Genomic DNA, 25,058 nt, shown 5'->3' with positions numbered 1-25,058 from the left:
AAAGGCCTGGGGGCAGAGGATGGCACAGGAGAGAGCTGGTCACTGTGGTTGGAGGGTAGGGAGTGAGGTGGGGAGTGTAAGAGATGAGGCTGCAGGACAGCTGGGCTGCATTGTGTGGGTCTGTCAGGAGTTTAAACTTCATACCAGGCCGGGCGCTGTGGCCCACACCTGTAATCCCAGCACTTTGGGAGGCTGAGGCAGGTGGATCACTTGAGGTCAGGCATTTGAGATCAGCCTGGCCAACATGGCGAAACCCCGTCTTTACTAAAAATACAAAAATTAGCTGGGCCTGGGGCAGGCGCCTGTAGTCCCAGCTACACGGAAGACTGAGGCAAGAGAATTGCTTGAACCCAGGAGGTGGAGGTTGCAGTGAACTGAGATCCTGTCACTGCCCTCCAGACTGGGTGATGGAGTGAGACTGTCTCAAACGAACAAAAAGCCCCATAAAAAACCCGCTTCATACCAGGGCCAGTGAGGCAGTGAGGACCTTTGAAGGGTTATCGTTGAAAATTGTTTCCCTTTTCCCACTGTGGCCAGTGTGCTGCCCTTCCTGGCCCTGCCTTGTTGGGCTGCACAGTCCTCTAGTGTGGCCCAGTTGCTGTCAGAGACCTCATGCTTCTGGGGCTTCCCTGGCTTCCTTCTCCCGATGATTCCCAATCTGTTTCTACAATGAGGCCTTCCAGATCCCCCTGTGTTCATGAATTTGTTCCTAATCTCAGAGTTTGTTTTCTGTCTTATTGGAACAGCTCCCAGGAGCCCAGACGTGGCCAGAGCCATGGTGGCCGTGTGGGCTAACCCTGAGACTTAGCTGGGGCTCAGCTGGGGACCAGGGTGGGTGGGTGTTGTGAGGAACCGGGGGCGGGGGGGCAACACTGAGGGCCCCATAGTGGGTAGTAGCCACCAGGATGTTTTTCTTCTTCTTTAAAAAATTTTTTAAAATAAATAGAGATGGGGTCTCGTTATGCTGACCAGGCTGGTCTCGAACTCCTGGCCTCAAGCAGTCCTCCTATCTTGGCCTCCCAAACTGCTCGGATTACAGGCATGAGCCATCGCACCCAGCCTGGATGTTTTTCTTCTAACTTAAAAGGAATATGTAACAGTGTGGAGGGGCAGCAGAGTGTAGAGAAAGAGATGTTTTGCAATTAGAAGGCAATGTTTCAAACCCCGAATCTGCTATTCACTGGCTGAGTAACCTTGGTAAGACCTCTAACTTTTTGGAGCCCAAGTTCTTGCATCTGTGCAATGAGGAGAATGATAGTACCTATCTCAAGGGCTCTTACCTGGGTCAGGTGAGATAATGGTGTGAAAGACTTCACGCATTTTATTTATTTATTTATTTAAGATGGAGTTTTGCTATGTGGCCCAGACTGGAGTACAGTGGCACGATCTCGGGTCACTGTAGCCTCCACCTCCTGGGTTCAAATAATTCTCCTGTCTCAGCCTCCCTAGTAGCTGGGATTATTGGCATGTGCCACCATGCCTGGCTAATGTTCTTATTTTTAATAGAGATAGGGTTTCGCCGTGTTGGCCAGGATGGTCTCAAACTCCTGACATCAGGTGATCCTCTCACCTCAGCCTCCAAAAGTGCTGGGATTACAAAGGCGTGAGTCACTGTGCCTTTATTTATTTTTATTTTTTTTGAGACAGTATCTTACTCTATTGCCCAGGCTGGGGTGCAGTGGCGCAATTTTTTTTTTTTTTTTTTTTTTTTGAGACAGAGTCTCACTCTGTCGCCCAGGCTGGAGTGCAGTGGCATGATCTCGGTTCACTGCAAGCTCCGCCTCCCGGGTTCACGTCATTCTCCTGCCTCAGCGTCCCGAGTAGCTGGGACTACAGGCGCCTGCCACCGCGCCCGGCTAATTTCTTTTTGTATTTTTAGTAGCGACGGCGTTTCACCATGTTAGCCAGGATGGTCTTGATCTCCTGACCTCGTGATCTGTCCATCTCGGACTCCCAAAGTGCTGGGATTACAGGCGTGAGCCACCGCGCCCGGCCGCAGTGGCATAATTATGGCTCACTGCAGCCTCAAACTCCTTGTCTCAGGGGATACTCTCATCTCTGGCTCCTGAGTAACTGGGACCAAAGGCATATGCCACCATGCCCAGCAATTTTTAAATTTTTTGCAGAGACAGGGTCTCTCTATGTTGCTTAGGCTAGTCTTGAACTCTTGGCCTCAAGCAATCCTCCCGCCTTGGCCTTCCATGTTGGGATTATAGACGTGAGCCACCTTGCCTGGCCAACTGGTACTCTCTAATTTACCTTTGATTCTTCTTTGCCCTATGAGTTCTTTAGAACTGTGTTATTTAGTTTTCTTTCTTTTTTTTGAGATAGAGTCTCACTTTGTTGCCGAGGCTGGAGTGCAGTGACATGATGATGGCTCACTGCAAACTTGACCTCCTGGGCTCAAGCAGTATTCCCACCTTTCAGCCACTCAAGTAGCTGGGACCACAGGCGTATGCCACCATGCCTGGCTAATTTTTCTTCATTTTTATTTTTTGTAAAGATGGGCTCTCATTATGTTGCCCAGGCTGGTCTTGAACTCCTGGCCTCAAGTGATCCATCCACCTCAGCCTCCCTAAGTGCTAGGATTACAGGCATGAGCCACTGAGCGCGGCCTTGGTTTTCAAATATTTGGGAATTTTCCAGAGATTTTGTGGTTATTGATTTATACTTTGGTTCCATTGTGGTCAGTGAAAATATTTTATATATTTTGATCCTTTTAAATTTACTGAGATCTGCTTTATGACTCAGAATGTGGTCTGTCAGCTGCATGTGGTGGCTCATGCCCGTAATCCCAGTGCTTTGGAAGGCTGAGGCAGAAGGATCATTTGAGGCCAGGAGATTGAGACCAGCCTGGGCAACATAGTGAGACCCTGACTCAACAAAAAATTTTAAAAAACTACCTGGGTGGTGTGTGCCTGTAGTCTCAGCTACTGGGGAGGCGAAAACAGGAAAATCCCTTGAGGCCAAGAGTTCAAGGCTGCAGTAGACAATGATGGTGTCACTATACTTCAGCCTAGGAGACACAGTAAAACCTTGTCTCAAAAAACAAAAAGAATATGGTCTCTCTTGGCAAATGTTCCTTTTATACTTGAAAATAATGTATATTCTGCTGTTGTTGGACAGAGTGTTCTATAAATTCCAGTTCAGACTGGTTGATAGTGTTCAAGTCTTTTATATCCTTACTCATTTTCTATTTGCTGTATCATGTATTGCGAAGATATTGAAATCTCTGCCTATAATGTGGATTTTTCTGTTTCTCTTTGCAGTTCCATTAGTTTTTTTGCTTCATGTATTTCGAAGCTGTGTTATTGGGTGCATAAATGTTTAGGATGGTATGTCCTCTTGATGGATTGATCCCTTTATTGTTATGAAATGATTTTCTTTATCCCTGATAATATTCTTTTCTCTGAAATCAATTTTGTCTGCTATAAATATAGCTGTTGCAGCTTTCTTTTGATTAGCATTGGCATGATATATCTTTTTTTTTTTTTGAGATGGAGTCTTTCTCTGTCGCCCAGGCTGGAGTGCAGTGGTGCGATATCTACTCACTGCAAGCTCCGCCTCCCAGGTTCACGCCATTCTCCTGTCTCAGCCTCCTGAGTGGCTGGGACTACAGGCGCCTGCCACAATGCCTGGCTAATTTTTTTTTGTATTTTTAGTAGAGACGGGGTTTCACCATGTTAGCCAGGATGGTCCCAATCTCCTGACCTTGTGATCTGCCTGCCTCGGCCTCCCAAAGTGCTGGGATTACAGGTGTGAGCCACTGTGCTTGGCCTGATATATCTTTTTTTATCCTTCTATTGGGTTGGTGCAAAAGTAATCAGTTTTTGCCATTACTTTTAATGAAGACAGCTATTACTTTTGCACCAACTCAATACATTTAACCTATTTGTGTTTTTATATTTGAAGAGCATTTCTTTTAGGCAGCATACATTTGGGTCTTTTTTTTTTTTTTTTGAGACAGAGTCTTGTTCTGTTGCCCAGGCTGGAGTGCAGTGGTGCGATCTTGGCTCACTGCAACCTCCGCCTCCTGGGTTCAAGCGATTCTTCTGCCTCAGCTTCCCGAGTAGCTGGGAATACAGGCACGTGCCACCACGCCTGGCTAATTTTTGTATTTTTAGTAGAGACAGAGTTTCACCATATTGGCCAGGCTGGTCTCGAATTCCTGACCTCATGATCTGTCTGCTTTGACCTCCCAAAGTGCTGGGATTACAGGCGTGAGCCACCCACTCACAGGAGTGTGCTTTTCATATGCAAATCAAAAAATTCAGAGCCCATACCTCACAACCACCTTCTTTATTAGGCTCTTGTACTCTGGACTACTATTCTCCTGCCCTAATTGCCCCATCATTAGGTAGTAGACAACTAGGAAAAGCTCCCATGCCAACTAACCAGTCCTAATCCTGTTTACCCTGCTTTGACCTTTCCTTCGCATGGAGTAGCAGCAAAGACTCTTGTCCACATTTTCCTGCTTTCCCCCTCTGCCTTTGACTCTGGTGCTTCTTTCCCCATGTGGCCTGCGCATGGCATGCCATCATGCCATCTATTTCTAGAGACTTGTGAGTAAAGGCTTCTGCTTTCATGGTAATCGTTTCTGTGTTTGTGTGTCTTACCACACGTGATTGAAACAAATCCCAATCCCCTTGTAGTAAGTACAGAAACACCAGCCTTGGCTAAATGGACACCTCATTTAATCTTCGTAGCAGCCCTATGAGGTGTAGGTACTATTATTATCTTACTTTTATAGATGAGGAGACTGAAGTAGGGAAAGGTTATGTAACTTGCCCAAGTCCACCAGCTTCTATGTGGTGAAGTTGGGATGTAGCCTGAGACACTCTGAAGTCCTGTGTTCTTAACTACAGAACTATCCCATGTGTGGTCAAGGTGGGGTTCAGTCTGAGGTTAAACTCTTTTAATATGTTTACAAACTGCAACTCGTTTTTTCCCCTAAGACATGATGAGCTTTACTTTGCTGTCTAAATGACAACATAAAGATTAGCATCTAGAAAAGAGAGCTCACGGACAGTGTGGGCCTGATTTCTTGGGGATGAGGAGTTACAATTTCATTTTTCTGATGGACAGTACACATGTGTGACATGGTACCCTGCCAAATTAGGAAAGAGATGCTGGATTCTCTCTAATCAAAGCTGGTCCAGTCTGCGTGGCAGAATCTTGTCCATTTACAGCTGAAAAAAAAATCAGCTGGACTTTCCATTTTCAGAAGATGCTGAAAAGGGATGATAAAAAAATTTCCCCTATTATCATAATATTTATTGTTCATAAGAAATTTGGGAAATACAAGTCAGGTGTAGTGGCTCACGCCTGTAATCCCAACACTTTGGGAGGCCAAGGGGGGTGGATCACTTGAACTCAGGAGTTCGATACCAGCCTGGGCAACACGGTGAAACCCCTTCTCTACTAAAAATACAAAAATTAGCTAGATGTGGTGGCGGGCCCCTGTAATCCCAGCTACTCAGGAGGCTGAGGCAGGAGAATCACTTGAACCTTGGAGGCAGAGCTACAGTGAGCCGAGATCATGCCACTGCACTCCAGCCTGGGCGACAGAGCAAGATTCTGTGTCCAGAAAAAAGAAATTTGGGAAATACAGAAAAACCTATATAGAAGAAAAAAGTACTCTTATAATTTCACAGCCAAGAGATACCACTATTAACGTTTCATTCCTTTAGGGCTTAAGTTTCTGACTAAAAGAATTAATCAAAGGTCAGTTTGGGGTCTGTCGCCTTCTCTTTCCATGTCTGCCTGTCTCTCTGTGTGTGGAGTGTGTATGTATGACTGTCTGATGGTCTCTTTCCTTTCTGTCGCTTACGCACCCCTCAGCCCCATTGGAGATATTGCCCAGTTCTGAAGGGGAGTCCCATGGATTCAGTCTGATATTGATACCTTTCTGCCTAGCTTGGGGCCTGGGGCCCCTGCTCTTGGGGCATTAGATGTGGATAAAGGATTGCCCTCCTTGGGCTTTGACTCCATCTGGCCTAATCAATAACTAATCAACACTGAGTTAATCTTATTAGCTATTCACTGCCTCCCTCCCAAACTCCAAACCAAGCTGGCTATGACAATGCTTTTAATTAATATGAGGCAGATTAAAACTCATTACATAATCCTAGTACTTTGGGAGGCCAAAGCGAGTGGATTACTTGAGATCAGGAGTTCAAGACCAGCCTTGCCAACATGGTGAAACCTCATCTCTGCTAAAAATACAAAATATATCCGGGTGTGGTGGTGCGTGCCTGTAATTAGTTACTCAGGAGGCTGAGGTAGGAGAATCACTTGTATCTGGGAAATGGAGGTTGCAGTGAGCCGGGACTGCACCAGTGCACTCCAGCGTGGGTGTCTCAAAACAAAACAAACAAACAAAAAAGTCTAGCAAAGCTTGAAGTAGACAGACCCCTGCGGGCCTAAGGATGGCCTGCTAGTGCCTGGAGTCTGAGGCATCCCCTCTGCTGTGTCGGGAGGTGGGCAGATGGGCCTTCTGGCTGCTGGGTTGAGGGTGTTCAGGGCTGCAGCAGTCTCTTCTGAGCAGCAGCGATCTGGGCATGGTGGCTCATGACGGTAATCCCAGCACTTTGGGAGGCTGAGGTGGGTGGATTGCTTGAGCCTGGGAGATGGAGACTACTGTGAGCCATGATTATGCCACTGTACTCCACTCTGGGAGACTCAGTGAGACCCTTTCTCAAAAAAAATTGTGCAAATTTATGGGGTACACGGGAAATTCTTGCACATTTATAATGTGTGGTGATTAAGTCAGGGTATTTAGGGTAGCTATCACCTGAGTACAATACAGTTTTCTAAATACAGTCATTCTCCTCCGCTGTCAAACATTGAATTTATCCCTTCAAGTTTACTTTATGTTTGTACCCTTTAATCCACTTCTCTTCATCCTCTGCCTCCCCACCACCCATACTGCCTGGTTTGTTATCTGTTTTTCCACCCTCTACCTCCAATATCACATGTTCTCTCTTATATGTGGGAGCTAAAACAAAAACAAAAACAAAAAAAACTCTTCTTAATTTCTAAATTTCCTGCGTGGTTCACTTGGCAACTAATTATACAGGATCTTTGAACGCTTCTTCCACCTTTGTTGTCAACTGTTATTTAACTCCTCGCATGATTTTATGGCCCCCAATATGTGTTAATTACATAAGTGTCCTACGCGGCACTGAAGAGTATAAGCCCATCCTCGTAGTTCACTCTCTTGGTTAACTGAGTTGGGAGAAGGCAGGTACCAGGTCCCCACAGGGTACTGGGGTCCCTTGTCTTCTGTGTGTGCCCATGGCCCAATCCTGCCTCAGAGGCTTTAGCTCCTAGAAGGTAGGACCCTCATAGTACCAAGGCCCTCAGCTGGGCAGGGGGGATGACTGTGGATACGCAGCCTGGGGGCAGATGGGGCCACCTCCCAACTCTGGAAGGACCAGTGAGCATCCGGATGTGAATTAAGGCTACTCTGTCCTAGACAACCTGCCCAGATGCCTTCTCCATGTGCCTCATACCCCCCACTACAGTGACTCCTCCAGTTAATAGGAGACCCCTGCTAAAGTTTGCTACACCAAAGAGCCCTAGATTTTGGAGTGTTTTCTAGACCTTCCTTTGATATTTATTAGTGATTTCTTTCTTTTGTTTTTTTTTTTGAGACGGAGTCTCGCTCTGTTGCCCAGGCTAGAGTGCAGTGGTATGATCTCGGCTCACTGCAACCTCCGCCTCCTGGGTTCAAAGCAATTCTCTGCCTCAGCCTCTCAAGTAGCTGAGATTACAGGTGCCCGCCACCATGCCTGGATAATTTTTTTTGTATTTTTAGTAGAGATGGGGTTTCACCATCTTGGCCAGGCTGGTCTTGAACTGCTGATCTCATGATCCACCTGCCTCGGCCTCCCAAAGTGTTGGGATTACAGGCATGAGCTACCGCGCCCGGCCTAGTGATTTCTTTAGCAACAAAATGACTGAGTTTGTCTTCTTTAAAGATACCAAAACTTGCTTCCCTGAGGTGCTGTGAAGGTTAAAAGATACCATACATATGACCATGTTTTATAAAACGTAGCAATCTAAACAAACAAAGCATAATTGGTATGTCTGAGGAGTGGGTGGCAAATACTTTAACTCTGTGTCCCTTGAATGAATCATTAGTAGGTTAGACTTGGTTAAAAGCCTTGAATGCTTATTTCTAGGGAGTGAGACCCAGACTAGGTAAGTTTTGATGAAAAGGAGAAGATAGGAAGCACTGGGCCATGTTTGAAGGGCGGCCTCCGTATGAGGTTGGAGTTGACTGCCCCGTGTACCAGGAAGCTGGACACCAAGGGAGAAGGGGTGTGTGTGTGTGTGTGTGTGTGTGTGTGCGCACGCGCGCGCACGCCCGCCCGCATGTGCCTGCACCTGCCCTGGGCATTGTGGGGTAACGAGGGTTTTCAAGCAGAGCGGGAAGGTGAAGGGAATAAGGTGTAGGGAATGGTCTGCACTTACACCTCTCTGGCCCTGGCCTGTCTTCCTGCAGGTGCACCTTCGCTCTGCCAGGCGTCTCTGTGAGCTCTGCTGTGCCAACCGGGGCACCTTCATCAAGGTGGGCCAGCACCTGGGGGCTCTGGACTATCTGTTGCCAGAGGAGTACACCAGCACGCTGAAGGTACTGCACAGCCAGGCTCCACAGAGCAGCATGCAAGAGATCCGCCAGGTCATCCGAGAGGATCTGGGCAAGGAGGTACCCACCTTTGCAGGGGGGATGGGCCTGAGTTGGGATGCTTCAGAAAAGGCCCCGGCCGAATTCCTGCAGTCTCAGCCAGGGTGCTGGGGATGCACCAGTGACACAAAACCAAATGTCACAGCCACTCTCTGCTGAAATCAAAGAGGTTAGAAGGAATCTCAGTGGCCCTCAGTGAAACATACCAGTTCAACCATATGGAATAGTTCATATGAGACTGTTATTGACCTGAAACCTATATATGATTCATATGGTTCAACCTAATAATATCTGTCACTTACTGAAGGTTTAAGGCTTATTGAAGCTTTATCCTCAGCAGGGCTTTGAAGCCCCATCCCATCTGGTTTCAACCTACCTCTCTATAAGTTGGTGGGGCAGAGTGACACTGTGGTTTAGACTCTAGAGCCAAGAGCTTGGACCTTGCACAAATGATTGATCTTGGCACCTCACTTTCCTTACCTGTAGCCCACCACATAAGGTTGCTGTGCAGATTACATGGGATAATGAATAGAAGGTGCTTAATATAGTACCTAATGTAGAGCAAGTGCTCAACAAATGTTAGCTATTATTTGTACAGTAATGCTGTTCTATACTATTATGGTTGTTATTTCCCCACTCTCTGGTCCCATTGTGCTACCTGTCTCAAACTCGCTGTGTTCTCTTAGTCCTCAGTGCTTGTGCCATGGTCTACCATCTGCCTGGTGTCTTTGCTTCATTCTCTACTTGTCAATTGACTTTAGGCCATCTGCCTATCTGCCCACCCAGCTAGCAAATCCCAGGCAGGGTGCTAGGTGCTGGGTTTCCTGTCCAAACCCCAGCTCTTCTAGGAAGTCTTCTGTGACCCTCTCTTGACTGATCTTATCCCTCCTTTGGGCTCTGCAGAACTTTGCTCCCGGCACTTGTGCAACTTGTGGCTTGATTAGTTGTGTCTAAGGGTTTCCCTGCAAGTCATAGTTTTTGAGGATGAAGACCATGACAGTCCTTTTACTCTGTATTTACAGCTCTGGAACAGTATCTAGCAAGTGTCCTGGGTCTGCTTAAAGAGCCAATGGATGAACTAGAAATAGTGTCCTTAGGCCACTTGGTGCAGGGCCGGAAGAGTAGGGCAGAGGTTTGATAAAGACCGGTGGTTCCCTTTTTACAGGGAGCTGGCCCTGACTATTGGTCCCTTAATGTGGAGCTGGCCCCAGGTACGCAGCATCCATCCAAAGGTGTCCCACTTCTCAGTGATATCCTAGCCTGAAGCGGGGCTTGGATCACACAGGGGATGAGCATAGAAACGTCTCTGACTCCTCTGCCACTGAGGAACATGTCCTCCAAAGGGAGAGACATTGAGTGAAAGGTAAACCCGAACTGTGGCTGGAGTCAGGGAGCAGGTGGCAAGCTGGGAGGAGCGGGGTCAGGAGAGAGGGACCCCAGGCAGAGGGGACTGAATTGGCACAGTGCTGGCCCATGCATGGCTTTGCCTCTTGCCAAGACTCTTGGCTCCCAGCTTCTAACAGTACGAGATTCACCCCCAAATTAAAACTAAATAAATCACGGCAATAACAGTGTGAAGTGCATCATTGCTGGTGTGTGGCAAGCTCTCTGGGGGTAGAAACAAGGAGCAGGAGGCAGCAGGTTAACCCTTGGAGGCCGACTTGTCTGGAGAGCTGGGGAGGGAGGTGGGACAAGGGCAGGTCGGTGGCTGTCCCCAAGCCAGGGTGCAGTGAGGGAAGTTTGGAGCGTCAGCAGTCATGGTGGCCCACTCAGCTGGCTAAAGAATGTGGTTGGAGGAGGTCGCCTGCTCTTCAGGACCCCTTCTCCAATCCCCTCCACCCCGTGCCGATTAGCCCTGAGCACAGTGGCTCCTGGCCCACAATGCTTCTTTAGCCCCCTGAGAAAATGGGCTACTGTCCATGTCACGGTTCTGAGGGGCGTCCCTCACAGCTGGGGAGCTTCTTCAGAGCCCTCTGGGTTCTTACCAGGGCCCCACAGGCACACACTCTGTCTTCCCTGCCCTCTTCCTCCTCCTCCCCCTGGGAAGATGGTATTTGTTCCCTGGCGACACACTTTCCCAGTGTGTGGGTGGAGGGAGGGGAGCGGGGCCATGTGGGAAGAAGGGTGGGTGTGTGTGAGGGTGTGAGGGCGGGGTAATGTCACTCACTTGGCATTTCCAGCCTCCTCCAGCCCCTCCCATGACACTTCTCAGGAAGCAGTCTTGCCCCCACGATGCTTGAGTGGGCCCCACTCATCCTCAGCTCCATGCCAGCCCCAAGACCTTCTGCAGAAAGCTCCATTTCATCCCTGGCTTAAAAGAGGCTGTCAGTCATGCCTCACCACCTTCCTAGGTCCCAGTCCTCGGATAGGCTTGAGGTTACCTTGAGCTCAGAGATTCCATAAGTGCTCCTAAAGCTCAGACCGTAGAGTGGCGGTGTGGTGAGAGAGGCGCTTGGATGGTCAACAGCAGTGTTAGAGGTCACTATGTCCTCAGACCCGTCCCTGTCGCAGGCAGGTGGGGCCCGGCCCTGTGGGGTGTTCCCAGCATTGGTGTGGGGTAAGATTGAGGGTGCAGTACTTCTGGACCCCACGGTTCATATTCATTTCTGGATCAGTCAGAATTTCTGCACATCAGCTGGCACCATCAGTGCAGAGGTGAGGGCACTTGAAGGGGCACCATCCTTGCATAGCATTGGCTCAGGCAGGGAGTGTGCTGGGGGCCACATTGCTAAGGGAGGGCCGGTGACAAGCAACGGGATGAGACCTTACGTCCTCTAATTCCCAGGCTGGTGATTCGTCCCCTACATAACAGCTTCAGTTTGGCAGGAAAAAAAGCAGTTGTGTGTGTCTGTGTGTGTATCTTGGAAGTTTCTCAGCTAGTATTACCAGAAAGAAGCTTACTTTTTTCTCCTTTATTTGGATGTTAGGCTTATGTCCTGAAAGACAGGTTCCAGGAAGCAATGAGGAGCCCAGCTTCTGGGAGGTGGGGTCGTTTCTGCCTCCTCAAAAGTGACCTGGTTCTGGACTGGGTCAGGGGTGGTCCCAGCCTTGGTCCCCTTGACTGCCCTTGGGGCTGTGGGTCCAGATGCAGTGCTGACCGTGGCCAGCAGATGGCGCCTGAGCTTGCAAGTCAGGGATCGTTGTAAAGACCTGGCCCTTCCCTTTGCGGGGGATCCCTGACCAGGTGGACGAGACTGGGGCTCTTTCTGCTCTTGGGCATGGTTCGTGCTGTTGAAGGAACGCAGGCTGACATCTCTACACCCTGAATGGGCATGCACAGGCCTCAACCATGAGGCTGTTGACCACCCTGGGCGCCTGAGACCTTGACTCCATGTTGGAGGACGTAGCATTGGGGTTAGGAGTTCTCTGACGCTCCGCAGTCTCTGATGGCTAGTGATTCTGTGCTTCAGCACCTTTTCCTTCATTCCTTCTCTCTCCTGCTGGTCTACGCGGTAGGCATTTAGTGAAAAAGGACAGTGCCGGACACGGGTATAGCCAGGGTTGGGTACGACCTCATTCCAGTCCTCACAGTCCAGGGTCATGGGAGGTTCACTCATCATGGTAATACATGGCCACATAGTGCCCAAGGAGCTTGCAGAGGAGAGAGAGTTTGCCTTGGGCAGATGGAGGCTTTCTGAAGCAGGTGGCCTCTGACCCAGCCACTTAGAGATGGATGGAATTGGAGGAGGTGGATGTTGGAGGAAGTGATTACTGATTAATAAGCTGGGCTCAGCAGAGGTGCAGGGACAGGAAAGCAGAAAGCACGGAGGTGAACAGTGAAGTCTTGTTGATTACATTGTGGCGTTCAGCCAGTGAATAGTGGAGCAGAGGTTGTAGCATTGGGGCTGAGGTCATATTATGAAGGGCCTAGAATGTTCTTTCCAGAATGTGAGCCTGAGGGAGAGGAGGACTTGGGGAGGGGCCTGATCAAAAGAAGGATGAAGAGACTGAGATATACGGAGTGGGGTGGGGCATGTGGTCGGGTGGTTGAAGGAATTTGCCTAATAGCCTGAATTTTTAGTAATGTGGGAGATGAGGTCATCTTTGAAAAGTGGAGGAAGATATAGATGGGGAGGTTTGAGGTGGGTGGGAAGCTTGGGGATAGAGTTATCGTGGGAATTAAGGGATGATCTGTAGAACTGTCAGCCACCCTGTGCTGTTATCTTTGGTCATGCACACACATACACACATGCACACACACACACATCTATACCTGCCCCCATGATATACAGACAAGTGAGATCTTGTTACAGCCTATTTCAAGAAATGGTCCAAGCCGTGCGTGGTGGCTCATGCCTGTAATCCCAGCACTTTGGGAGGCTGAGGTGGGCGGATCACTTGAGGTCAGGAGTTTGAGACCAGCCTGGCCAACATGGTGAAACCCTGTCTCTACTAAAAATAGAAAAATTAGCTGGGTGTGATGGTGGACGCCTGTCATCCAAGCTACTTGGAAGGCTGATGCAGGTGAATCATTTGAACCCGGGAGGCGGAGGTTGCAGTGAGTCAAGATCAGGCTATTGGACTCCAGCCTGGGCAAGAGAGTGAGACTCTGTCTCAAAAAAAAAAAAAGAAATGGTCCAGTTCTGTCCTAGAGTATAGTTATATCAGATAAGGTTCTGTCCACCTCTGAAATCCCATGAGAAACTGAAGGAAATGAGGCCAGCTGCTAGCATGGAGCACAGAAATACCTCTGTTAGGGGCGATGCTTATATTGGTGTCTGGGTGGTGTGGTTTGGCTTTTGTACTCTGAAATTTGTTTTTATCAGTTTTTCACCCCTTGATCTTTCCTCCCAGGGGACCTTATTTTACAGCTCCCCATAGTACGCAGGGACAAGCGTATGCTGCAGGTGCCCTGTGTTCTTGATGCACCATCTGACTGGAGTTTCAATGAGAATGAAGGAGAGAGAAGGTGCAGGGGTACCATTGTGCAACAGGTAGAATAATTCATATCCAGTTGTTTTGTAAGAGCCTGTGGGTGCAGTGGGAGGGTGGCTTGTCTTGTTTGCTCAAGGTTTAAGCAAATGTTCAGAAAAGTGATAGAGAAGCCTTTCCTCCAAGAATATAAACTGTTTATCCAGCTTGCTGGTGGTGGCGGCAGAGAGAAGGCACTGTAGGCACAAGGACCAGCATGAACAAGGCAGAAGTGGAGAGATGAGGTAGGAGAAGGCCTGCCTGGGCGAGGGGCACACAGCACTTCTGTTATCCCATGGAGAACTTGATGGGAGGGGGCAAAAGGCATCCTCTTTTTGCATCTCTTCCTCCAGGCTATGGCAGTTTGGCCAGGGCTGGGCTGGATTTCATTCCTGTGTAACTCAGGGCTCTCTAGAGAAACAGAACCAATAGGATATGAGAGTGTGTGTGTGTGTGTGTATGTGTGTTTGTGCATGCATGTGTGCTTGTGTGTATGTATGTAGAGCTAGAGAGAGACAGAGAGAGACTGATTGATGTTAAGGAATTGGCTGATGTGGGTTATAGAGGCTGGGAAGTCCAAAATCTGCAGAGTGGCCCAGCAGGCTGGAGACCCAGGAAGAACCGATGGTGCAGTTCAAATCTGAAGGCTGTTTGAAGGTTACCTGCTGGCAGAATTCCTTCTTGCTTGGGGAAGGTCAGTCTTTGTTCTATTCAGGCCCTTATCTAACTGCATGAGGCCCACCCATGCTATGGAGAGTAATCTGTTTTATTCAGAGTCCACTAATATAACTGTAAATCTTGGCTGGGCACAGTGGCTCATGCCTGTAATCCCAGCACTTTGGGAGGCTGAGATGGGAGGATTGCTTGTGCACAGGAGTTCGAGACAAACCTGGGCAATATAGGGAGACCCCATCTCTGTTAAAAAAAAAAGTTAAAAAACAAACTGTAAATGTCACCTAAAAATACCCTCACACAGCTGAGTGCGATGGCTTATGCCTGTAATCCCAGCACTTTGGGAGGCTGAGGCAGGCAGATCACCTGAGGTCAGGAGTTCGAGACCAGCCTGGGCAACATGGTGAAACCTCTGTCTCTACTAAAAAAATACAAAACTTAGCCAAGTGTGGTGGTACACACCTGTAATCCCAGCTACTCAGGAGGATGAGGCAGGAGAATCCCTTGAACCCGGGAGGTGGAGGTTGCGGTGAGGCAAGATCACTCCACTGCACTCTAGCCTGGGTGACAGAGTGACACCCCGTATCAAAACAAAAACAAAAACAAAACCCCTCACAGAAACATCCAGAGTAATGCTTGGCCCAGTATCTGGGTGCCGTGGCCCAGCCAGGTTGACATGTAAAATTAACCATCATAATTCCCTATGTGGCCCTCAGCCAGGATTGCACATGTGTGCCCTCGGTCTGCTTTCACACAGCCTGGAGCTTCATAGCGAGCCTTGGCGGTAGACAGGAGCCAAACTGCCTGTTGGTATATTGGCTCTGTGGCCTTGGGCATGTTACTTACCCTCTCCGTCCTGTCCCTCCATTTCCCGATCTCTAAAATTGGTATCATAACACCACCTGCCACCTAGGCTTGCTGTGGGGATGGATCGAGTTAATGATTGTGGAGCACCTAGCGCAAGCTTGCTGCAGGGCAAGGGGCAGTAAACGTTAATAATTATTTCTGTGTATTGTGCTGTGTGCTTTATGTGAGCAGGTACTGGGGTTCTCAGAGACTCGTAAATGGCAGAGTTCCGTCTTTACCTGGGCTTTCTGATAACTGGTACAGCTCTCTGTCCCATATTCAGTCATATGCTGCTTAATGATGGTGATATGTTCTGAGAAATGCATCATTAGGTGATTTTGTTGCTGTGTGAACATCATAGAGTATTTACACAAACCTAGATGGGATAGCCTACAGTATACTTTGGGTATATGGTATAGCCTGTTCTTTTCAGAATGTGAGACTGAGGGAGGCTTGAATCTAGGCAATTGTAACACAATGGTGAGTATTTATCTATCTAAACATAGAAAAGGTTCAGTAAAAATATGGTATTATTAATATAATGGATCGCTTTTGTATATGTGGTCCGTTGTTGACCGAAATGTTGTTATGCGGCACATGACTGTACTGTTTTGCTAGAATAATCCTCCTTTCTCTTCCTCTTCCTGATCAGTACCCAGCACTCTATCTGGTCAGCCTCTTCCCTGCTACTTTTAGAAATCCCCACAGGCTCCCTAAGGAGCAGCCTGGGTTTCTAGGGCTCTGTCTCCCACTTTTGGGGGTTACCTGGGGGGCAGCTCAGCTGGTTAGGGTTAATTGCTGCAGTTTCCCAAGGCCCTTTGGCAGCTCTCCTCTGGATTAGGGACTCTGACATATGTGCTCTTGGTCTCCAGGCAGGGCTAATTCCATGGATGAGGGGTGAGAGGAGGTGGAAGTCTGGCCAGATTGCCAACGAGGAGTCACAGGTGCTCATAGTCATGGAGTTGGTGGCTGTGCTGTATTTAGGACCCACTCGCCTAACCATCTTCACTTATAAGGTGGCAGCCAGATTTGGCTTCCCTTACAATGTTCTGGTGGGGCCGGGTGTGGGCTATATCCAGGGCTGAGCATGCCCTGGGCTGGACTAGGAGTAGGGAAGTGGTTAGAGCAGAAGCGGGGCAGGAGAGCCCCTCCTACCTTGGGGTCTGACTCCACCTGTGCCTGCAGCCCCCGCAGGGGAGAGATGCCTCCGGGCTTTTATATTGTTTGCTGCCGTTTTCCAGCGCTGATCCAACTTCTCCCCATCCTCCTCTTACTTACTCATATGCATTTATTGAGTACCTCCTCTGTGCCAGGTACTGCACCAGCCCCTGGGGTTCCTGCCCCCTGGAGTGCCCTGGCTGTGCCCCTTGGAGTGCCATTCTCCCATGCTGGCAGGGTCCAGCTGAGGTCAGCTCACCCTCTACCAGCCCAGGCTGCATCATGGGCCCAAAGCTACCTGGAAACCTTCGGCAGTCTGTAGCCTTGCCTTCTCCTGGTCCTGAGCGCCACCTTTGTTTGTTCAGGCATCTGGTTTGTCTCCCCAGACTGTCCCCGAGAAGGCTACCAAATGAATATTCTGGGAATGGAACACAAGGATCTGGTGGCCATGAAGCCATGTACAGGAGGACTGGGGGCCAGGGAGTGGGATCACCTCCTCCCAGCTGGGCCTCATCTTGCCTTCCCAGCAGCTCTCAATAAAAAATACATTTGTATTAAAAACATAATGAAGAAGAAAGAAACCCATTTCCCCCCCCAATAATGCTGACATCAAAAGAAGATTTTTATCAATTATGAGAGAGAGATTTCGGCCATAAAATTGCAATTTAACTAGTGGGAGATGGATGGCAGGAAGCATTGCTGTCAGCGCGGACGGATGGCCTGCCGTTAGTCACTGCGGGAGAGGCAAGGCAATGGTCGAGGTGGCCCTGACTTGCGCTTCCTGCTGATGCCCCGTCTGGCCCGGCCTCCTCCCTGTGACCACTGCCATTCTGCAGGCCTGTCCCCTGTCTGTGCCCTGCTCCCGGCCTGTGTCCTGCACCTCGAATCCTGATGTCACCATATTCTATGTCATCCTGGGTAAGTTTTGTGATTTTGCTGAGCCTTGATTTCCTCGTGTTTAAACAGGGATGATAAGAGAGCCTTCACATGAATAGGGCTGTGGTGAGGATTGAATGCTACAACCCAGCCAAAGTGCACTGCCTGGTGAATGGTAAATGCCAGTTCACTGTCAGCTGTGCTTGTTACGTGTAGAGTTGTTACGAGAGCGAAATTTGGCAGTGAAGACCAGCACCCTCGTCTTGTATCCAGCACCTTGCCTGGTGCCTCGATCTTCCTGAGGTTTAACAGATACTGACTCTGTTCACCTTCTGTTGTTCAGTGGCAAGTGCTTTGGACAAAAGTCATCTGGGAGAATCACTCACGGGTTGTGAGGGCTTATAAATCGTTTAGTGCAACCCCCACATTTCACAGATGAGGAAACTGAGGCTCAGAGAGGGGCAGTCACTTGCTTAATGACACAACTGGTTGGTGGTAGAAACAGGACTAGAACCCAGGTCTCCTGATTCCTGATCCAGTGCTCTTTCTCCTGGACTATTCTGTTTCAGATGGAAGCTCAGTGCCCAGAAGAGAGGGCAGCACTCAATCGAGCAATCGGGCTGGGCTTGCTGTCAGAGCCACCCAGCGGGCCTCCGCAGCTTTCATCGTCCTTGGGACCTTGTGGTTTCCTGCGGACTTTGAGGAAGCCGTATTTTCCTAAGTCCAGGATCCTATGGTTCTTTTTGTCCTTCTGCCAGTCTTTTGTCTTGCCAGTGGTATGGGGTGATTATACTAATGTGCTCACCAGTTCGCCTTCGGTCCACAGGCTGCACGCGGGGTGCCTACCCTTGGTTGGGATCTGGAGCACGGGATCATGCCCAAGCCCTCTGATCGGCTGGTGTGTCTGGACTGTTCCATACCCACTTCCTGCGGATGAAAGGCCTCAGCCCACGGTGGCCCCATTCACTAACCCTGGGAAGGTTGGGACCCACCACTTGTTGGTTTGCTTACCTAGAGAATACAGATTTGTAGAGGAACTGCTATTCTCTTACCCATGCGCCACTGCAGCAGGGGGATATACAGAATGTTAAAGCTGTGCCCCTCCCTCCAAAGCCAAGCAGGCAGAACCGTGCACAGAGGGAGTAATTAGAGAACAATTAAGCCCTCAGCTGTGGGGCTGATGGATGGGAAGTTCAGGGGAAGTTCAGAGGCGGGTTCCTGGTGGTGGGGGTTTGGGCTTTGAACTGGTCCTTGAAGGATGAGTAAGATTTGAGGAAGGGAATTCTGAGGGCACACAGGGTTGGCAGTTGGTGGTGAGTGATGACCACAGGTAATTCAATGCCCAGAGAGCCGACAGGCTGGCCTGGAGTGGCAGGAAGCTTTGGTTGGACGGCGTATTGGTTTTCTGGGGCTAGCCGCAAACCTGTGGCTTAAACAACAAATGTATTGTCTCACAGTTCTGGAGGCCAGAGGTCTGAGATCAGGGTATCAGCATGGTGGGTTCCTTCTGAGGCCGTGAGGGAGGATCTGTTCCAGGCCTTGGCCCTAGCTTCTGGGGGGTTTGCTGGCAATCCCTGCTGTTCCTTGGTTTGGAGATGCATCTCCCCTATCTCTGCCTTCATCTTCACATGGTATCCTCCTTATGTGGGTGTCTGGCTCTGTGTCCAAATTTCCCCTTTTTATAAGGACACAGTCATATTGGATTATGATTGTGCTACTCCGGTATGTCCTCATCTTAACCAATTATTAGTATATCTGCAATGACCTCATTTCCAAATAAGGTCACATTCTAGGCTGGGGTTAGGACTTCCACATATGAATATTTGGGGGGCACAGTTCAACCCACAACAGATGGGTGCATTAGGTCTTCTGTGGTTGTAAGGATCTTAACTCCAACTTGAACTAGCCAAGGCAAAAAAGCAGATGTGTTGCATTGTAGATAGGGTTGGGCTAGGGTTGGGCTAGAGTTGGGCCTTGGGGCACTCTTCTGGGACTCTTGTGTCTCTCCCGGCAACTTCTCTCTGTGGGTCAGCCTCATTCACAGCTGCTTCCCTCCATGACCAGCTGCCATTGGCAGCTTTTAGCCTCACCTCTTCTCAGCTTCACACCTAAGAGGGCCTAACCCTGCTCCCCAATTTCAGGACTCTGATTGACTTAGCCTAAGTCAGATATTGTACCAGGTTAAATAGCGTCCGCTCCACCCAGCCCCACTTTTCTTTATAAATTACCCAGCCTCAGGTATTTATAGCAACGTGAGAATGGACCGACACAGATGGGTAAAGGCAGACAAGATGGTAGGTATTAGTGTTGGTGGATAATAACATATGGTTGTGTTTATTTGGTACTTGTTATGTAGTGTACATTGGCTGGATGTGTTACAGATATTGTTTGTAACCTTTACAATAACTCTATGAGGCTGGTAGATTACCATTCTGGTTTTCCATCTGAGGAGGCAGAGGTCCTGAGAGGGTAACAGCTGTGTTCACATAGCCAGTAAGAAGCAGAACCAGGAGTTGAGCTCTGATGATGACATCTCCACTCTTCCTGCTATGCAGCTCCTAGCCCTGCAGAAGGGCTGATTTCTGGGGGACATTAAAGAGAGCCATAGGCATTGGGTCTTGCTGTGGCAAGTTTTAGGGTATCTTCTTAGGCCCCAGGTCTTAGGGGTAAAGTCAAATCAGCTAGTAGTGTGTGTGTGTTCCTGTGTGTGCACAAGCCCCTGAGACTGATAAAGAGACATTTTAGGCAAAGTGAGCTAATGGTGTAGGATGGATGGAGGGCGCCCCAGGAGGGGCCCTGCGAGGAGGCTCTTTCCATCATCCATATCTGGCAAAGGTGAGCTCTCCCTATGGAGCCTTTTTAGCTGTCTCCCTAAGCTGGGGCAGGTGCCATTTTTCTCCCCTCAACATCCGCCTGGAGCTCAGAGCGTGAGTGTCTCAGGCTGGGCAGTGAGTCAGGAGGCCATAGCCTGGAGGACAAACACCACGGTCACGGCTCTTGAAGGACCTGCCCTGGCAGTTGGCCCCATAGGCTGCCAGAGGGGTCACAGGGTCCTCATTTCCTGCCTGACTGGAACTCGTGGCCTTCCTTCTCTTCCCCAGGGAGAAGGGGAATGGGTCTCCCCTGCAGGCCGCTCAGGGCTGGGGCTGGCGATGGCGATATGGGCAGGGTGGATGTCATTGCAGTGGCTTCTGATGCCTCTCCCTGTCTCCTCGTGACCCAGAGGTCTGTTCTTCCTGGTGATGGCCCTGGGAGAAGGGATGGCTTGTTGGAGGAGCCTCAGGCCTGCCCAGATGTACAATGAACATACTGGCCAACATGGCCAAATGAGTGAGGGATACATGCTTGTCTTAGTTTGGGCTTTCCTAAAAACAAACAATAATTTGAGTAACAGTGATTTTGTGGAATGCTCAGATGCTGCCCGTAGGGAAGTGGGGACATGGTTCAGGAAGGAGGAGGCAGCTGGTAACTCTCTGCTCTTAAACCAGTGGCTACTGTGGGCAAAGTCAGGTCAGTCCTGTGGGCAGACTGGGAAATGGTGTCAAATACATACCTTTCACCCATCCCACCTAAGGGCCAAGGTAGGATATTCATTCATACACCAACTTCCTAACTTCTACTTTTTTTTTTTTTTTTTTTTTTTGAGACAGAGTCTCACTCGGTTGCCCAGGCTGGAGTGCAGTGGCATGATCTCTGCTCACTGCAACCTTCGCCTCCCGGGTTCGAGCAATTGTCCTGCCTCAGCCTCCCAAGTAGCTGGGATTACAGGCATGCACCACCAAGCCAGGCTAATTTTTGTATTTTTAGTAGAGACAGGGTTTCTCCATGTTGGCCAGGCTGGTCTCAACTCCTGGCCTCAGGTGATCTGCCTATCTTGACCTCCCAAAGTGCCCGGCCCTAACTTCTTTAACTGACAGCTGCTCCTGGGAGCTGATACTTCCTGAGACTTGGAAGTCCCAGGGAGTCTCTGGCACAGATGCAAATCCTAGGGGTCATGCAGGAGCTGAAGGGGAGGTCTGAGGGGAGCAGGTGGAGCACTGTCAGGGCTAGGCCAGCATCATCTCATACAAACCTCACAACTGCTCTGTGAGAGTAAGTACTGTTTTTATTATTCCTATTTCACAGAGGTACAAACTGAGGCCAGAGATGTTAGGTCTTGTGCCTGAGTCACTCAGAGAGCGTGACCAGAGTCAGGTCTGGCTTCGGAACCCAGGCTTCTAACCCCGGCATTCCATGGCTCTTTGCAAAGGGTCCTGTGCTTTTCACAAAGGTTTCTCATCCTAGCAGCTTATGCCTTCTGTTAGCATTCCCAAGCAGGAAGCAGGGCAGGCAGATGAGGAACCCTCGCAGGTCAAGGAACTGAATATTTAGCATATCCTCTGTCCTGGGCATGAATTAGATGTTTTCAAATCCATGGTCTCATCTAGTCCTCACAACAGCTCAGCGAGATTGGCATCCCTTTCCCATCACTTCCAGACATAGAAACTGAGACTCCGAGACGTTAAGTAACTTCCTCAGGGTCACACAGCAGGATGGTGGCTGAGCCAGGAACTCAGCTTGAGTGTCACCGGACTCCAGAGACACACACTTCAGTTACACAGGCTGCTTCTAGGAGGTGAGTGACCTGGGAGATCTGCCGGCAAGGTTGGGCGGGGCCAGCACCTTTCCTCTGACCCCACATCTTGCCTTGTGCTCCGGGCTGGCCTCTGAGCTGTGTTCCTTAAAAGCCAATCATAAGGTGGCTGAGGAGGTTCTTGAAGAAGGGGGAAGTAGGGTGTTAGGCTCTTCCCTGTCTTACCCCTGGGAAAGGTACTGCCCCTCTGTGCTCTCAGGTGGGGGCTGGCCTTGGGGGAGAGTGAGGGTGCCCTCTTGCTCTCCTGCCTGCCTCCTTAGAGCTGGGTCTTCTCGCTCTGCTGCCCCCAGGTCCCCTTTCCCCACTCCTCATTATTATTTTTTTTTTGAGATGGAGTTTCACTCTTGTTGCTTAGGCTGGAGTGCAGTGTCACGGTCTTGGCTCACTGCAACCTCTACCTCCCGGGTTCAAGTCATTCACCTGCCTCAGCCTCTTGAGTAGCTGGGATTACAGGCGTCCGCCACCATGCCCAGCTAATTTTTTGTATTTTTAGTAGAGATGGGATTTTGTCATATTGACCAGGCTGGTCTCGATCTCCTGACCTCAGGTGACTTGCCGGCCTTGACCTCCCAAAGTGCTGGGATTACAATAGTGAGCCACTGTGCCCGGCCTCCCCACTGCTTTTAAAAAAGTTTTAGTGTTTATTTTAATAGTTTTTAGGGTAAGGTGGTTTTTGGTTACATGGGTAAGTTCTTTGGTGGTGATTCTGAGATTTAGTGCACCCGTCGCCTGAGCAGTGTACACTGTAACCAATAAGTAGTCTCTTATCCCTCACCTCCCTTCCCACCGCTTTCTACCTGCTGCTGCCACTTGGCAGCAGAGGGAGCCGAGCCCTCCACGTCTAGCTGATTTATGTTCGCTGTTAAAACAATAATGTTTAATCTGGAAAAGGCTAATCAATTTTTTATGCTGATTATGAATAGGCCAGCTGTGCCTGCTTCTTTATTCATGGAGCTTCAGAAACAAGCCCATTTCCCAGGCCAGGCCTCCTTGGTGATTTATGCCATGAGAGGCCCTGTCCAAGGGGAGCTCATCAGTGGCTTTACCTGTGCCACTTTGGAAGGGAAGCCTCGGCAACTGCTGGCATGTGCATGAGTGTGCGTGTGCGCGTGTGTGCCTGCATGTAACCAGGCAGTGTAGCCTGACCCCAGGTGGAGAACTGGACTTGAGAAGGTACTTGGGTTTGAATGTGTGCACTTGTGTGTGTGTGTAGGTTGGCTGGGATGATGCTGGGTGATATGCTTTGGCTGTGTTCCCACCCAAATCTCATCTTGAACTGTAGTTCCCTCATCCTGTTCTTGTGATAGTGAGTTAGTTCTCACGTAATCTGATGGTTTTATAAGGGGCTTCCCCCTTCACTGGGCACTCATTCTTCTTCTTCCTGCCGCCATGTGAAGAAGGAAGTATTTGCTTCCCCTTCCACCACAATTGTAAGTTTTCTGAGGCCTCCCCAGCCACATGGAACTGTAAGTCAATTAAACCTGTTTTCTTTATAAACTCCCCAGCCTTGGGTATGTCTTTGTTAGCAGTGTGAGAACAGACTAATACACTGGGCTACCATTAGGTTGGAAGGTAGGAATTACAGGATCATGGCATTAGAAAGGCTAACCAGGATCAAGTACTCTAACACTCTGCTTTTACAAGTGAGGAACTAAGACCCAAGGTGAGGTGACTTCACTGAGGTCCCACAGCTGGGTGGTGGTAGAGGTGGGACTGTGGGACTAGACTGCCCCCTGTTCCCGTACTCTTACTGAGAGTGCAGAACTCTTTCCACAGTGGTACAAATGGGGCAAGAGGGTTGGAGGAAGGAACTGCATGGGCTGCTTTGCTTGAGTTCTCTTAATTCATCACAACCACTCTGATGCCTCTGAGGAGCTTACATTTTATGGTACAGAAAGAGCTGTAGACTTAACTTTGAGAGAGGTCAGCACAAGAAGAGAGAAAGTTGTCTGAGGTTTGGGTTACAGCATTTGGGTGTTCTTGGAATCCACAAATAGGGTTGTAGGAGGGGTGGATGGGGCTTTTTGGAGGAGGTGAGACGTGAGCAGGACTTTAGTGTGGTCAAGAGGAGAATGTACAGAAAGGCATGGAGAAGGCCTTTGGGGCAGGACTGAAGAAGTCCTTTATGGTGTCACCCGAGGGTGGGGTCTGAACCTTGGGGCCAGACTAGGGAGGCCTATGTCTCCCAGGCTGGGGTGGGGCAGGTGCTGGGCCTGGATGGCTTGGGTGTCCACAGGCAGGGGCTACTGTATGTGGACTCTGCGTGTCCCCTCCACCTGGTGGGACTTCACCAATCATTTGTGTATTCATTGTTTGACTTTGCAGGTATTTATTGCGCTTCTGTGTGCTGGCCTCAGAGGTTATGTGGGTGAACAAGCTACCATCAGGGCACTATGATCTATTTATAGTGGAATAGCAGCTGATAATTGTGTGAGGAGAAAAATAAAGCTTTAATAACACCTGTGATAAGTGCCCTAGACTTTTCCTCTTGGCATTTGAGTGACTGCAGGGAGGTTGCGTTATTGAAGCTGAGACCAGAGGATGGTTAAGGGACAGGTGGATGGGACAGAGGGAACAAGAATGCAGAGACCTCAGGATGGGAAAGAGCCTGGGTCTGTCCAGGGACAGGAGGGGCTTGGTGGCAGCGGGGCAGACAGAGACCTTGAAAGATGAGGCTGGAGAGCTGAGCTGGGTGTGTTGAGGGGGTCTGAGGCTGGTGTGGGGAACAAGAGTAGAACTCACTGGAAGGCCAGTTATGGGGCAGTTATGGTCATCCAGGCAAAAGGGGATGGTGGCTTGGACATAGGGAAGTGGAGAGGAGACGACTGACCTATTTGCAGATGGAAACCACAGGACTCAAGGATGGGTTACATGGAGAGGTGTGGAGGAGGTGGAGGTGCCACAGTCACCTCCCCGGGTTCTGGCATGGACGGTGGCGGGTGTTAGCAGGTCATCCTGCTGGCAGTTGGGGAAGGAATTTTCTATAATGCTGGAATTAGCATAGTTGCCCCCTCTTTCCTCAGGGTAGGAGCAAGTGGGTTGTGGTCAGAACGCTGGCAGGTGGCACCGAGCAATGTGGGGTTCAGCATTGAGAGGCTGAACAGCCTACGGTCCCTGGTTTCTAGATATTAAAAAAAAAGAAAAGTCCTCAGCACCCTGATCTAATGAGAGCTCTGGGGTTTGAATGTTTCCCTGTCACCGAGTTTATGGATGGAGAGGCTGTTATTTCAACAGCTGGAGCTGCTCCTGCACGTCAGCCACGAAGTCCTC

At 49.5% G+C, this 25,058-nt stretch overlaps 1 protein-coding gene across 10 annotated transcripts in view; it reads left to right on the top strand.

Moving 5' to 3' along the window:
* Positions 1-25,058, top strand: part of ADCK1 (aarF domain containing kinase 1) — a 130,680-nt gene that overhangs the window by 46,158 nt on the left and 59,464 nt on the right. For 9 of the 10 annotated variants that reach the window (XM_055288620.2, XM_055288622.2, XM_055288624.2 and 6 more), the window contains one exon: positions 8,510-8,713. The exons of the other annotated variant lie outside the window; for it this stretch is intronic. In XM_055288620.2, coding sequence (XP_055144595.1) covers positions 8,510-8,713 — 204 coding nt within the window. The remainder of the gene's footprint in view (positions 1-8,509; positions 8,714-25,058) is intronic. 10 annotated transcript variants of the gene reach the window in all.

The sequence above is a fragment of the Symphalangus syndactylus genome, chromosome 8 (assembly GCF_028878055.3).
Source record: "Symphalangus syndactylus isolate Jambi chromosome 8, NHGRI_mSymSyn1-v2.1_pri, whole genome shotgun sequence".
In the NCBI taxonomy this organism is placed as follows: domain Eukaryota; kingdom Metazoa; phylum Chordata; class Mammalia; order Primates; family Hylobatidae; genus Symphalangus; species Symphalangus syndactylus.
The sequence above is the reverse complement of the archived record's forward strand: the minus strand, read 5'-3'. Positions and strand labels throughout refer to the sequence as shown.